The following is a 13,265-nucleotide window of genomic DNA, read 5'->3' on the forward strand; positions in this document are numbered from 1 at the left end:
AGGTTAGTTGAGATCTATATCCGGGAGATTGTTTGTCTTCATGGTGTGCCTGTGTCTATCATTTCCGACCGAGGTATACAGTTTACCTCACATTTCTGGAGAGCAGTTCAGCATGAGTTGGGCACACGGGCCAAGTTGAGCATAACATTTCATCCTCAGACGGACGGGCAGTCCGAGCGTACTATTCAGATTTTGGAGGGTATGCTCCGAGCTTGTGTCATTGACTTTGGAGTCTCGTGGGATCAGTTTTTGCCTTTAGCGGAGTTTGCCTACAACAACATTTACCAGTTGAGCATTCAGATGGCTCCTTATGAGGCTTTATATGGTAGGCGGTGCCGGTTGACGGTTGAATGGCTTGAGCCGGTAGAGGCTTAGTTGTTGGGTACGGATCTAGTACAGGATTCCTTGGACAAGGTCATGATTATTCAGGATAGGCTTCGTACAGCTCAGTCTAGGCAAAAGAGTTATGCCGACCGTAAGGTTCGTGATGTGGCATTTATGGTTGGCGAGCGAGTGTTGCTTCGGGTGTCACCTATGAAGGGCGTGATGAGATTTGGGAAGAAGGGCAAGCTTAGTCCTAGGTTCATTGGACCGTTTGAGATTCTTGATCGAGTGGGAGAGGTGGCTTACAGACTTGCGTTGCCACCGAGTTTATCATTCGTGCATCCAGTGTTTCATGTGTCCATACTTTGGAAGTATCACAGCGATCCATCCCACGTGTTAGACTTCAGCAATGTCTAGTTGGACAAGGACTTGTCATATGAGGAGGAACCGGTAGCTGTTCTAGATCGGCAGATCCGTCAGTTGAGATCGAAGAGTTTCCCTTCGATTCGTGTTTAGTAGAGAGGTCATCCTGTTGAGGCATCAACCTGGGAGTCCGAGTTCGATATGCAGAGCCGTTATCCACACCTTTTCCCCGACTCAGGTACTTATTTCTTATGTCCGTTCGAGAATGAATGGTTGTTTTGGAGGTGGAGGATGTGATGACCCAAAAGGTCATCACTTGATTTACGAGTAAATTCTGTTTTCCAAGGCCTTAGAAGCCTTCTTTTTCCTTACTTCGATTTGCGTGCACGGTCCGGGCGTATATCCGAATTGCTTTTATGTGGAAATGTGATAAGAATATTAATTTGGCCTTTAAAATTTAATTTAAGTTGACTTTGGTCAACATTTTGGGTAAACGGACCCAGAACTATGATTTGACGGTCCCGGAGGGTCCGTAGGAAAATATGGAATTTGGGCATATGCCCGAAATTGAGTTCCGAGGTCCCAAACCCGAGAAATAAATTTTTGAAGAAAATTATTTAACTAAAATTTTAGAGTTTTTGGAAATTTGAATGTAATTGAATTTGATGGTATCGGGCCCGTATTTTGGTTTCGGAGCCCGGTAAAGATCTTATATATGATTTAAGTTGAGCCTATAAAATTTTATAAGAAACGGACTTGAAATGACGTGAATCGGACCATCGGTTGTGAAATTTGAAACTTAAGTGTTCTTGAGATTCTTCTTTGATTTTGATGCTAAATTCGTTATTAAAGCTGTTAATTTGGCAATTTGATCGCATGAGTAAGTCCATATGATATTTTTTGAGTAAGTATGCATGTTTGGTTTGGAGCCCCAAAGGCTCGGGTGAGTTTCGGATAGGTCTCGGAAGATTTTTATACTTAGGAAAAGTTGCAGAAATGATGTCTCTGATGCACTGACATTCTGTGCTTTGCGATCGTAAAGCCTAACACGTGATCACGAAAGGGAAATTGGGAGTGGGGTGAACTTGTTCTATGCGAACGCGAAGAAAAGGACATGAACGAGGAGCACTAGGGGGCTTCTCTATGCGAACACGACCCTTGCCCCGTGAACGCGTAGTGTAAAATGGGGGCTGGTCTGGTATGTGGTCGTTCTTCTACACGAACGCATACTCTGGTCCGCGAACGCGAGGGTCAGGGGGCCAACCCTTTGCGAACGCATAGGAGGACTCGCGATCACGTAAGTCCACTTATGGCAGCTCTTCGCGATCGCGACAGTGTCCTCGCGAATGCGATGAACACTGTCGCCCATCATAGGTATGTGTTCCTCAACCCATCTCTTTCATTTTCCATCAACACTCATTAGATTTCTAGGCCTAAATATTGTTCTTCCATGGTAGAATTTGGGATTTTGGGTAGATTTAGGCCTTTTTGAATAATTGGAATTTAGACCTAGTTTTGGGGTCGGATTTCGAAACTAATTGCATATTCGGGCTCGTGGGTGAATGGGTGATCAGGTTTTAGTCCGAATCTCGAGTTTTGACCAAGCGGGCCCGGGGTCAATTTTTGACTTTTTGGATTCTAAAGGAAAAGGCAGTGTTTGAGGCTTGAGTTCGCCGTGGAAGTTTGAGGTAAGTGTTTGGTCTAACTTTAGCTTGAGGGATTAAGTTGTGTTCTATTTGCTATGTGTTATTTGTTGAGTACGACGTATAGTCATGGTGACGAGTATCTATACCTTGGTGTCAAGCATGCCCCTGAGTCTTATACTATGATAATGTGACTCTGTTTGTATTGTTCATGCCTTATGTGATGATTTCTATTGTTGAGCAAAGCTTGTGGAAGTAATATTGGTATTTGAATATTGAAGAGCGTTGCCTCAAGTTGTAAACTTTTGTGAAAGTTTAATTGACAATTGAACCTTATAGAGCATTGCTCAAGTTGTGAAGTGAGTTGTGATGTAAATGTGAAAAAGAGAATAGGATTATTATATTGTCTCACTTGTCAGGACGTTGTTGCTTTTAATGCTATCTCCCTTGGCGGGATTTGATTATTGTACTATTGTTACCTTGCCGGGATTTTATTGTGATTTTATTTATTTCCTTGACCTTATTGCTTGTTATTGTTATTTGGGTGAGGAAGAGTGTTAAAGCACGAAGAGTGATGCCATGCATTGTTTTAGTAAGAGAGTGTTAAAGCACAAAGGGTGATGTCGTGCATTGTTTTGGTAAGAGAGTGTTAAAGCACGAAGAGTGATGTCGTGTATGATTTTGTGAGTAAGAGTGTAAAAGCACGAAGGGTGATGCCGTACCGCACGATGTGCAATTCCGTGCCATTTATATTGATTTTATGGTGAGGACGAGAGTAAAAGCACGAAGGGTGTTGCCGTGCACTTGTCCTTGATTTTCCTGATTCTTGCCAATAATTGAGTTATGGTGTTCTTTACGTTTATTTACTGATTTTCTGTTGTTACTTGATTTTATTGTGATGTTATTGATTCCCTTGCCCAAATTGCTTTGTGATTGTTGCTTGGGTGAGGAAGAGTGTAAAGCACGAAGGATGATGTCGTGCGTGATATTTGTGAGAGAGTGTTAAAGTACGAAGGGTGATGCCGTGCATGTTATTTGTGAGAGAGTGTTAAAGCACGGAGGGTGATGCTGTGCACTTGTCTTTGATTTTCTGATTTTTATTGATAACTGAGTTATGGTTTCTCTACATTTAATTGTTGGGTTTTTGTTGATATTTGTTGTACCCCGCACCATGATTCCCCCTTCCTATCTTCAATTGAACTGTGGTGATCCTTATATTTACTTGTTGTTCTTCTGTTATTATTCGATGTCCCCGTAGAATGTTTCCCCTCTCCCATCCTTAACTATACATTTCTGCTTTTATTTTTTCCTGTATATGATTTAACTACATAGGTTTATTTGGTAATCTGGTCCTAGCCTCGTCACTACTTCGCCGAGGTTAGGCTAGGCACTTACCAACACATGGGTTCGGTTGTGCTGATACTACATTCTTCACTGTGTGTAGATCCCGGTGTAACAACTTTTGAATCTTAGCTTTGTGTTGCTGCCTTCAGTCCATTCGGAGATATAAGGTAGTCCTACAGGCGTCCGCAGGCCTTGGCGTCTCCTTCTATCTTTTTATTTTGTTTCTTTTATGTAATTCAGAGACAGTATTGTAATAACTCTTTCAGACCTTTATTTGTAGCATTCCTACACAGTCTGTGAAATTGTGACACCAGTCTTGGGTAGTTTACATATGGATTGGTATTGACATCTTTATTAATATATTTCATTTCAGTCTTCCGTTTTTAATTTTCGCTGTTTATATAACGTTGGCCCTTAATTGTTAAAGAATTAAAAATGGGAAAAAGGTAAATAATTCAAATGATTGGCTTTCCTAGCTTTCACTAGTTGGTGCCATCACGACTTCCGAGGGTGAAATATCCGGGTCGTAACATATTCCTTTTGATTCATCGCATCATTGACACTTTGTAAAGGAAATAACTGAACGCTTAAATCAAAAAGAGTTACAATATGTTTGCAATTAATAAATTATATTTTTTCAAAATTTTCTCAACATAATGTGACTAGTCAAGAAAAATTCTGTCACATGTTCTAGTAATTTTCATCCAATAATGAAATTTGCCTCACTCAAATCTTTCATTTCAAAATGGCTGCTAAGCATGCTTTTAGTTTCTCCAATTATATTCATGTTAACCAAATATTAATAAATCATCAATATAGAGGCAAATAATAACATGTGAATTATTCCAAGACTTGTGATAGATTCACCCCTCACACTTTTTGATTTAATCAAATTTCACTTGTGCCTTAATAATTTAATATTCAAAATTTTCATGCTAGAATACTTTATTTATTTTACCCCCACTATTCTCAAAATATTTTATTTATTTTATCTCCACTATTTCTAGAATTATTAAAATTCATAATCATAAATAATATAATTATAGAGTCATAAAAATATAAGGTAAAAATTGCTTTACCTTTCCTCCGCTTGAGCTAAACAAGTAAAAAAGATTTTGCCTTTCCATCTCATAAAAAGAGTGAACTTCTATCTTGATATCCGCTATTTTTTCAACTGCATAAAAATTGAATCTCCTTAAAATTGTTGGTGAAAATACAATTACAATTGAAAAATAAAATGAAAAAAAATAAAATATCTTCAGACTGAGGCGTGGATATCTCGCTCTCTTTAAGGAGATTCAAGTCCACTGCGGTAGCATCTTCACCGGTCCAGCAGTAATAACTCTTGACTTGTCCCCTCCAGGATACAACAGCCCGACAACGTCATATGACTCGAACAAACTTTCGGCAAGTTGTTAAGTCCAAAGCTCCACCAAGTTCACTTTTTCCGTATACATTACCATCTTTTTCATATCAAACACAAGGAAGAACCACCACTATTTATAGGTATAAAATCTCTCCTATAAAATAAATAATAAGGTAGTGGATAATAAAATTGTAGAATGATTACAAAATTTAAATTTTAGTGGGTAATTAGTGGTAGATCATGACATTAGTGGTTTCATGAGTTACACAAAGTAATGACCACTTTCTTGCCAACTTATAACCACTATCTCACGAGAAAAGTGTAATTTAATATTAAAATGCATTAACACCAACACATGACAAAGTATATTTTTTCAACCTTAGTTGTCCGATTATGCTTGTTTTTCCTTAACGATGTTTGACTTATACAAGCAGTGGCGGAGCCACCTTATACGAAGGGGTGTCAAATGACACCCCTTTGCGGGAAAAATATAGTATGTAGGTAGCTAAAAAAATAAATTATATGTATATATACTATGTATTGACTCTCCTTAATTTCTTGGTATGTTTACTTTTATATATTTTGACACCCCTTAACGAAAATTCTGGCTCCGCCACTATATACAAGTAATGCCCTAACTCCAAGATAAAGTGCAAAAAGAAAAATTACATTTTCACTTAACAATGTTAATTTTTAGTTAATAAGAGCATACCCCCTTGGATACTGATGATACGAATTGATCCACGAAGATTCAAGGAACGGATTATGAATTTAACCAACCCCAAGAACACTATGAAGACCGATGGGGAAACACAAATAAAGGATATGTAGAATAGAGATTAGGGATGACATTTACAAGCACACAAGTGTTAATTAGTTGGACACTTAATAACATAATAATAATCAATACCCGGGATAGCTAGAAAAGAAAGGGGCAATCTAAGTAATAAGAATGCAATCAATTGACATCAAGAAGATTCGATAAAACCTTGACACTATTTCCCTTTATTTTAACAAAATAGATGATAGAATTTATTTGTTTTTGCATAACTTTTATAAAATGGTAAAAATAGTTATAAAAATGTTAATCAACAGTAACTAAGGGATAATGAAACCTCAATGAAGCTGTTGGACGCGAGATGAAAAATCAAAAAAGAAAATGCAATGGATACGGGCCTACCCAATATAATGGAAGCCGAGTTATAGCAAAAGTTAATCAATGAAGGAGTTGACAAGTTCCCGTCAAAAGAAAAAAAAATCTATAAACTGACAAATATATATTTGTAATAAAACAATAAAAGTAGAAAAATAATATTGCAGAGAAAGAGAGAGTAATTTTTATTGAATTTTGGGAAGATTTACAATGGGGTAAGACCCCTCTATTTATAGGGGAAAAACGACTTAGCCACAAAGTAAAACACTCTACAAGATAGACATTCACTCTAAATAAAATTCTATTCATAACACTCCCCCTTGAATGTCTACTCAATAAGTAATGTGTCTCGTTAAAATCTTAACTAAAATAAAACTCAATGGGCAAAAGATCTAGTAAAGGAAAAAGAGTACACATATCTAACAATACGTTTTTTGGTTGCCTCGTTAAAAACCTTGCAAGGAAAACCCAGTGGGACAAAACCTTGTAAGGAAAAAAGAGTGCAACGCGCATTAAACTCCCCCTGATGAGAGCATCATTTAATATCCTTGAGCCTTCGCATTCCAATCTTGTATATTAGCTTCTTGAAGGTTGACGTCGGTAGAGATTTCGTGAACAAATCAGTCATATTATCACTTTAACGAATCTGTTGCACATTGAAATCACCATTATTTTGAAGATCATGCGTGAAAAAATAACTTCGGTAAAATGTGCTTTGTCCTATCTCCTTTTATGAATCCTCCCTTCAATTGGGCTATGCATGCTGCATTGTCTTCATACAAAATCGTGGGTAGTTTGTCACACTTCAAACCACATTTGTCTTGAATAAGATGTATTATAGACCTTAACCACATACATTCTCGACTTGCTTCATGAATAGCAATTATCTCAGCATGATTAGATGAAATAGCCACAATTGATTGCTTAGTGGATCGCCAAGATATGGCAGTGTCTCCACAGGTAAACACATAACCTGTTTGAGATCGAGCCTTGTGTGGGTCAGATGAATACCCAGCATCGGCATAACCAACAAGATCGGGACTGCAATTATTGCCATAAAATAAGCCCATATCGGTAGTTCCTTTTAGATACTGTAATATGTGTTTGATTCCATTCCAATGTCTACTTGTGGGAGCAGAGCTATATCTTGCTAAGACATTAACTGAAAAAGTTATGTCAGGCCTTGTAGCATTAGCAAGATACATTAGTGAACCAATTGCACTAAGATATGGTACTTCAGGACAAAGTAGCTCTTCATTCTCTTCTTGAGGTCAGAATGGATCCTTATTCACATCAAGTGATCGAACAACCATCAGAGTACTTAATGGATGTGCTCCATCCATGTAAAACCGTTTCAATATCTTTTCTATATAGGCAGATTGATGAATAAAAATTCCGTTTGCCAAATGTTCAATTTGCAAACCAAGACATAATTTTGTCTTTCCGAGATCTTTCATCTCTAATTCCTTCTTTAAATAATCAATTGCCTTTTGGAGTTCTATAGGAGTTCCAATAAAGTTTATGTCATCAACATATACGGCAAGTACAACAAATTCCGATGTTGTTTTCTTTATAAAAATACATGGGCAAATGGCATCATTTATATAGCCTTCCTTTAATAAATACTCACTAAGACGATTATACCACATTCGTCCTGATTGCTTTAGACCATATAAAGATCTTATATGTTAAAAACATTTCCCGGGACTTAGAATTATGTGTGTTAGGAATTTTAAATCCCTCGAAAATTTTCATGTATATCTCATTATCAAGTGAGCCATAAAGGTATGCTGTAACCACATACATTAAACGCATGTCAAGCTTTTCATAGACAGCAAAACTAATGAGATAACGAAATGTTATAGCATCCATAACGGGTGAATATGTCTCTTCATAATCGATACCAGGCCTTTGTGAAAATCCTTCTGCAACAAGGCGTGTCTTATATCTTTGTACCTCATTTTTCTCATTCCTCTTGCGTACAAAGACCCATTTATAACCAACAGGATTAACACCATTAGGCGTTTGGACTACAGGCCCAAAAACTTCACGTTTCGCAAGTGAATTCAACTTTGATTGGATTGCTTTTTGCCATTTTGGACAATCACGCCTTTGTCGACATTTTGTAACAGATTGAGGTTCAAGGTCCTCACTATCTTGCATAATTCTAGATGCAACATTATATGCAAAGACATAATCCACCACTATATCCAATCGATTCAAATATGTCTCAATATTGATTGGGTTTATTGATAGTTCCTTATTTTCTTGAGTCTCGGGCTAAGTGGTTTCCTCATGAATCTCATAATTTATTAAATCTTGGATTTCTTCATGAGATTCTTTCGTAGTGTCATTTTGATAATTTGTTTTCCTTTTTCTAGGATTTCGATCTTTGGAACCTAATGGTCTGCCACGTTTTAGCCATGCTTTTGACTCATTAGCTATGACACTAGAAGATTGTCCAACAGGGACATCAATACAGATTGGAACATTCTCTGCAGGGATATGTGATTTTGTTATCCTTTTTAGATCCGTAAATGTGTCTGGCATTTGATTTGCTATTCTCTGCAAATGGATAATCTTTTGCACCTCATTTTCACAAATAGAGGCACGTGGATCAAGATGAGACAATAATAGATTTTTCCACAAAATTTTCCATTTGGTTTCACCAACTTCTCCCCCTAATTTTGGGAAAAGTGTCTCATCGAATCGACAGTCTGCAAATTGTGCAGTAAACAAATCCCCCGTTAATGTTTTGAGGTAGCGAATAATGGAGGGAGATTCAAACCCAACATATATTCCTAACCTTCTTTGGGGACCCATCCTGGTGCGATATGGCGGTGCTACAGGCACATATACTGCGCATCCAAAAATTCTTAAATGAGATATATTAGTTTTATGACCCAAAACTAATTGCAACGGGGAATATTTATGATAATTTATCGGTCTGAGACGAACTAGCATTGCTGCATGCAAAATGGAATGACCCCAAACAGAAGTGGGCAGCTTAGTTTTCATGAGTAACAGTCTTGCTATCAATTGCACACGTTTAATTAAAAACTCTGCAAGGTCATTTTGAGTGTGAACATGAGCTATAGGATATTCCACTTTTATCCCAATTGATAAGCAATAATCATTAAATGCTTGGGATTAAAACACAACAGCATTATCAAGTCTAATAGACTTAAATGGATTATTAGGAAATTGTGCCCGTAATCGAATTATTTGTGCCATTAATTTTGCAAACGCGAGGTTGCGAGATGACAATAGGCTCACATGAGACCATCTTGAAGATGCATCTATTAAGACCATAAAATATCTAAATGATCCATTAGGTGGGTGAATAGGTCCACAAATGTCCCCTTGTATACGTTCCGAAAAGGCAGGGGATTTAATCCCAACCTTTGTTGGTGATAGTCTAATAATTAACTTGCCTTGATAACAAGAAGTGCAAGAAAATTTATTATTTAAAAGAATCTTTAAATTCTTTAATGGATTCTCATTTGAGTTTTCTATAATCCGTCTCATCATAATTGATCCATGGTGTCCCAATCGATCATGCCAAAGTACAAAAGTATTGGAACCAGTAACCTTTTGGTTTACAATAGAATGTGCCTCAATTGCACTAATACTTGTCCAATACCGGCCATAAGATAAAGATGGGAACCTCTCAATAACCCTCTTTTGGCCAAAGACATTCTTGGTAATGATGAGGTATTCAAGATTATTTTCATCTATTGTCTCAATATGATAACCGTTTCGGCGGATATCTTTAAAACTCAACAAGTTCCTCTTGGACTTGGAGGAGAAAATTGCATTCTCTATGATAAGTATTGTTCCCTTAGGCAGAGTTATAGTAGCTCTTTCAGAGCCTTCAATTAATTTACTACTACCAAAAATTGTAGTAACATCTGACTTACACATACTTAAATGAGAAAAATATTTCTTCTCTTTGAATATTGTATGTGTCGTACATGAATCAACTAAATAAATATTTTTACAATTAAACTTTGATCCATGTTTGATTTGAGAGATATCCATATTTTCTTAGTCTTCTCAATAATTAAACGAACAAATAATTCTTAATAAAATCTCATGCATCATTAGTTTCCTCGTGCCAAGGTTAAATTGTAGAAGATACTGATGTCAAAATGAATTTTTATATACACTGAAACTAGTACAATTTGTTTTGTTAAGTTCCATAACTTATTATTTATTAATATACAAGTTGGCACAAATGTAAAATTCCTTTAACATGAGGAATGAAGAGGCCACATCAGAATATCGCACGGTTCACCAATCACCATTAATCAGAACAAGTAAGCATGTATGATTGGATTGTAAAACGAGTAAAGAAATTAGTTGGCTACTTATTGCCTTTTCTGGATTCCTAATATGGTAGTAGTACTTTTGGAAAATCTTCATTTGATATGGATTATTAAAACAATACTACAATTGTGAACTAGCAGAGTCTTAACCAAACATAAAAACACTACTCAAGGTTTGCTACGTGCAAATAAGTAAAAATTGCATGCGGCGCCTATTTGGTCTCCCTCATTTAATCTATACCCATTTTTTAAAATTTTTTTAACCTGTACCCAGTTTTTAAATAACTTCAGCCCATTTCTCCTCCTCTTTCTCCTCCTCCTCCTCCTCCTTCCTCTTCTTCTTCTTCTTCTTCTTCTTCTTCTTCTTCTTCTTCTTCTTCTATTAACAACTGAAAGACACTATGATTAATTCTCTAATACTACCACCATTCCATATGTTTGACCAATTAGGCTCAAACTTCCCAGCCTTACTTGAAATTTATCGTCGAGAAGGATACTACTAGCTTGAACATCTCTTCAACCAGAAAATATAGAATATAATCAGTTTGGTGTAGAACTTTACAATAACTTGAACTTAATAATAGTTCTGTTACAAACAAAAATCGTGTATATCATCATTTGAGGAGAAAACCAAGAATGCGAAAAAGTGAAAGAAACAAATACCTATGAACAAGGGGAGGATTAAACTCACGGTGTAAATAGGCTAAAACTTCAGCTCTAGAGCTGAAGTTCGCCAGTTACAAAAACAAAAACTTCAGCTCTGGAGTTGAAGTTCGCCAGTTACAAAATAAAAACTTCAGCTCTAGATTTCTTGAGACGGTAGAGTCTTGTGCTGATAACGTGTAATAAAATAATAAAAGTAGAAGAACAATATTACAGAGTAAGAGAGAGTAATTCTTATTGAGTTTTGGGATGATTTACAATGGGGCAAGACCCCTCTATTTATAGGAAAAAAATGACTTAGCCACAAAGTAAAACTCTCTACAAGATAGACATTCACTCTAAATAGAATTCTATTCATAATCGTATTTAAATATTGAATATATCATTAAGACCCCAGATTAAAGATTTTGAAATTAGTTCAGGCAAATACTGTGCTCCAATAAGTACAAAATACCTTAACAGCTAAGAAAAATGAGGAATTTACAATTATTTTCAGAAAATTTCGCAAATACAATTTATTATAACTTTTAACTTTTTAATTAGATTACTAATTTGATAAACTCCTAAAATTACTCCCCTAAACGTGGGATAACGGTTCAAATAAGTTGTTAAGTGGTCAGTTACACATTATTTAATTTTTCAGACTCCTATAGTGTTTCAACATCATTAATTAGAGAATATATATTCTACTAAATCAAAAAGATATAAATTTAGTGAGAGAAACTCTGATCCATCACTACAAACAACCAATGGAAAACCCACCCAAATCACCCAACATACCACCGGAACTACCGGACGACACTGTCATGGAAGAAGAAGAAGCAACCCAATCCACTCCTACAAGGAAATGCTACTTGATAAGCAAAGCACTACACAAGCGGACTACTTCACTACAGAAATTCAATCCACATTAACACAAGAAAAAGGCAAGAAAACAATAGGTCCTATAATACTCTCTCAAGAGGATAAAAACAGGCTCTATGAACCATGGCGTTACTCAGTTATCATAAAGCTGTTTGAAAAAAAAATGCCACACTACCTTGTCCGATCTAAACTAGCTGATTTATGGAACCCATCCGAACAGTTAATCTTGATTGACCTAGGATGAGATTTTTTCATAGTCAAATTTGGTAAAGAGGAGAATCTAGTGAAAGCTATACAAAAAGGACCATGGTTCATATCAGGGAATTTCCTTTCAGTAAGAAGATGGGAACCCAAATTTGTCCCACATGAAGCAACTCTATCCTTCACTGCAATTTGGGTAAGGCTACCACAACTACCTACCGAGTTCTATGACAAGGAAGTCCTAGAAAAAGTGGGCAGGAAACTAGGAAAACTCCTAAAAATTGATACATGCACCTCAGCCACTCTCAGAGGAAGATATGCAAGGATATACATACAGATACCCTTGGAAACACCGGTTGCTACCTCAGTCACAATAGGGGACCACAAACAGTTGGTGCTCTATGAAGGAGAAATTGTTCTATGCACCGGTTGTGGAAGGATAGGGCACATCTTGAAAGGATGGCTACGCAGACAAAGACAACAACAACCACAAAACCATGAAAGCCCAGAGTTCTCAAATACTAAGCAAAATGATGTTCTAGGCCATACACCAAACAAGGAGAAAGAAGAGGAATGGAAAGTGGTCTCTTTCCCCAGAAGGCGTAAGAAAGAGTTCAACACAAAGCAAAATTAAGCTAAGGACAAGACAAAAAAGGATAAACCGTCAACAAAGCCAGAAGGCATCAAAGTGAAAATGTTCGATACTACATCCGGTAAGTTTCTTAAAACACAAACTTTCCGTTACACCAATAAATCTAATACGTTATAGGAAATGGACCAGATCCAACCCACTTCCACAAGGGGACCACAAGTTGAGCAACAAAATACAACTAGGCATCCCAGAAGAAAACGGCCCAATACAAGTGTTAAACGGAAAGCGGACCCAGGGAATGGCCAAATGCACACAAATTACAATTCGGGGACCATGACTCTAACAAATGCAAAGATGGACCCCATGACCACTAACCCAAATCAAATGGACACTAACCCACAACCAAAGTCAACACACCCCAAAA

At 36.8% G+C, this 13,265-nt stretch overlaps 3 protein-coding genes across 3 annotated transcripts; 1 reads left to right on the top strand and 2 right to left on the bottom strand.

Annotated features, from left to right (window-relative positions):
• Positions 1-6,873: 6,873 nt before the first annotated feature.
• Positions 6,874-7,398, bottom strand: LOC138875586 (secreted RxLR effector protein 161-like). The gene has a single exon (XM_070154427.1). The coding sequence runs from the start codon at positions 7,396-7,398 to the stop codon at positions 6,874-6,876; it is 525 nt and encodes a 174-aa protein (XP_070010528.1).
• A 1,075-nt stretch (positions 7,399-8,473) lies between these two features.
• Positions 8,474-9,016, bottom strand: LOC138875587 (uncharacterized). Its single transcript, XM_070154428.1, has one exon. The coding sequence runs from the start codon at positions 9,014-9,016 to the stop codon at positions 8,474-8,476; it is 543 nt and encodes a 180-aa protein (XP_070010529.1).
• A 3,015-nt stretch (positions 9,017-12,031) lies between these two features.
• Positions 12,032-12,883, top strand: LOC138875588 (uncharacterized). The gene is made up of 2 exons (XM_070154429.1): positions 12,032-12,110; positions 12,306-12,883. The coding sequence occupies exons 1-2, from the start codon at positions 12,032-12,034 to the stop codon at positions 12,881-12,883; spliced, it is 657 nt and encodes a 218-aa protein (XP_070010530.1).
• Positions 12,884-13,265: the final 382 nt, after the last annotated feature.

The sequence above is a fragment of the Nicotiana sylvestris genome, chromosome 8 (genome assembly GCF_000393655.2).
Source record: "Nicotiana sylvestris chromosome 8, ASM39365v2, whole genome shotgun sequence".
In the NCBI taxonomy this organism is placed as follows: Eukaryota; Viridiplantae; Streptophyta; class Magnoliopsida; order Solanales; family Solanaceae; genus Nicotiana; species Nicotiana sylvestris.

Coding starts and splice junctions, on each gene's coding strand:
- LOC138875586 (XM_070154427.1), bottom strand. CDS start 7,398: ATGTATCTTGCTAATGCTACAAGGCCTGACATAACTTTTTCAGTTAAT.
- LOC138875587 (XM_070154428.1), bottom strand. CDS start 9,016: ATGGGTCCCCAAAGAAGGTTAGGAATATATGTTGGGTTTGAATCTCCC.
- LOC138875588 (XM_070154429.1), top strand. CDS start 12,032: ATGCTACTTGATAAGCAAAGCACTACACAAGCGGACTACTTCACTACA. Junction 12,111..12,305: donor CACATTAACACAAGAAAAAG/GCAAGAAAACAA, acceptor ATTTTTTCATAG/TCAAATTTGGTAAAGAGGAG.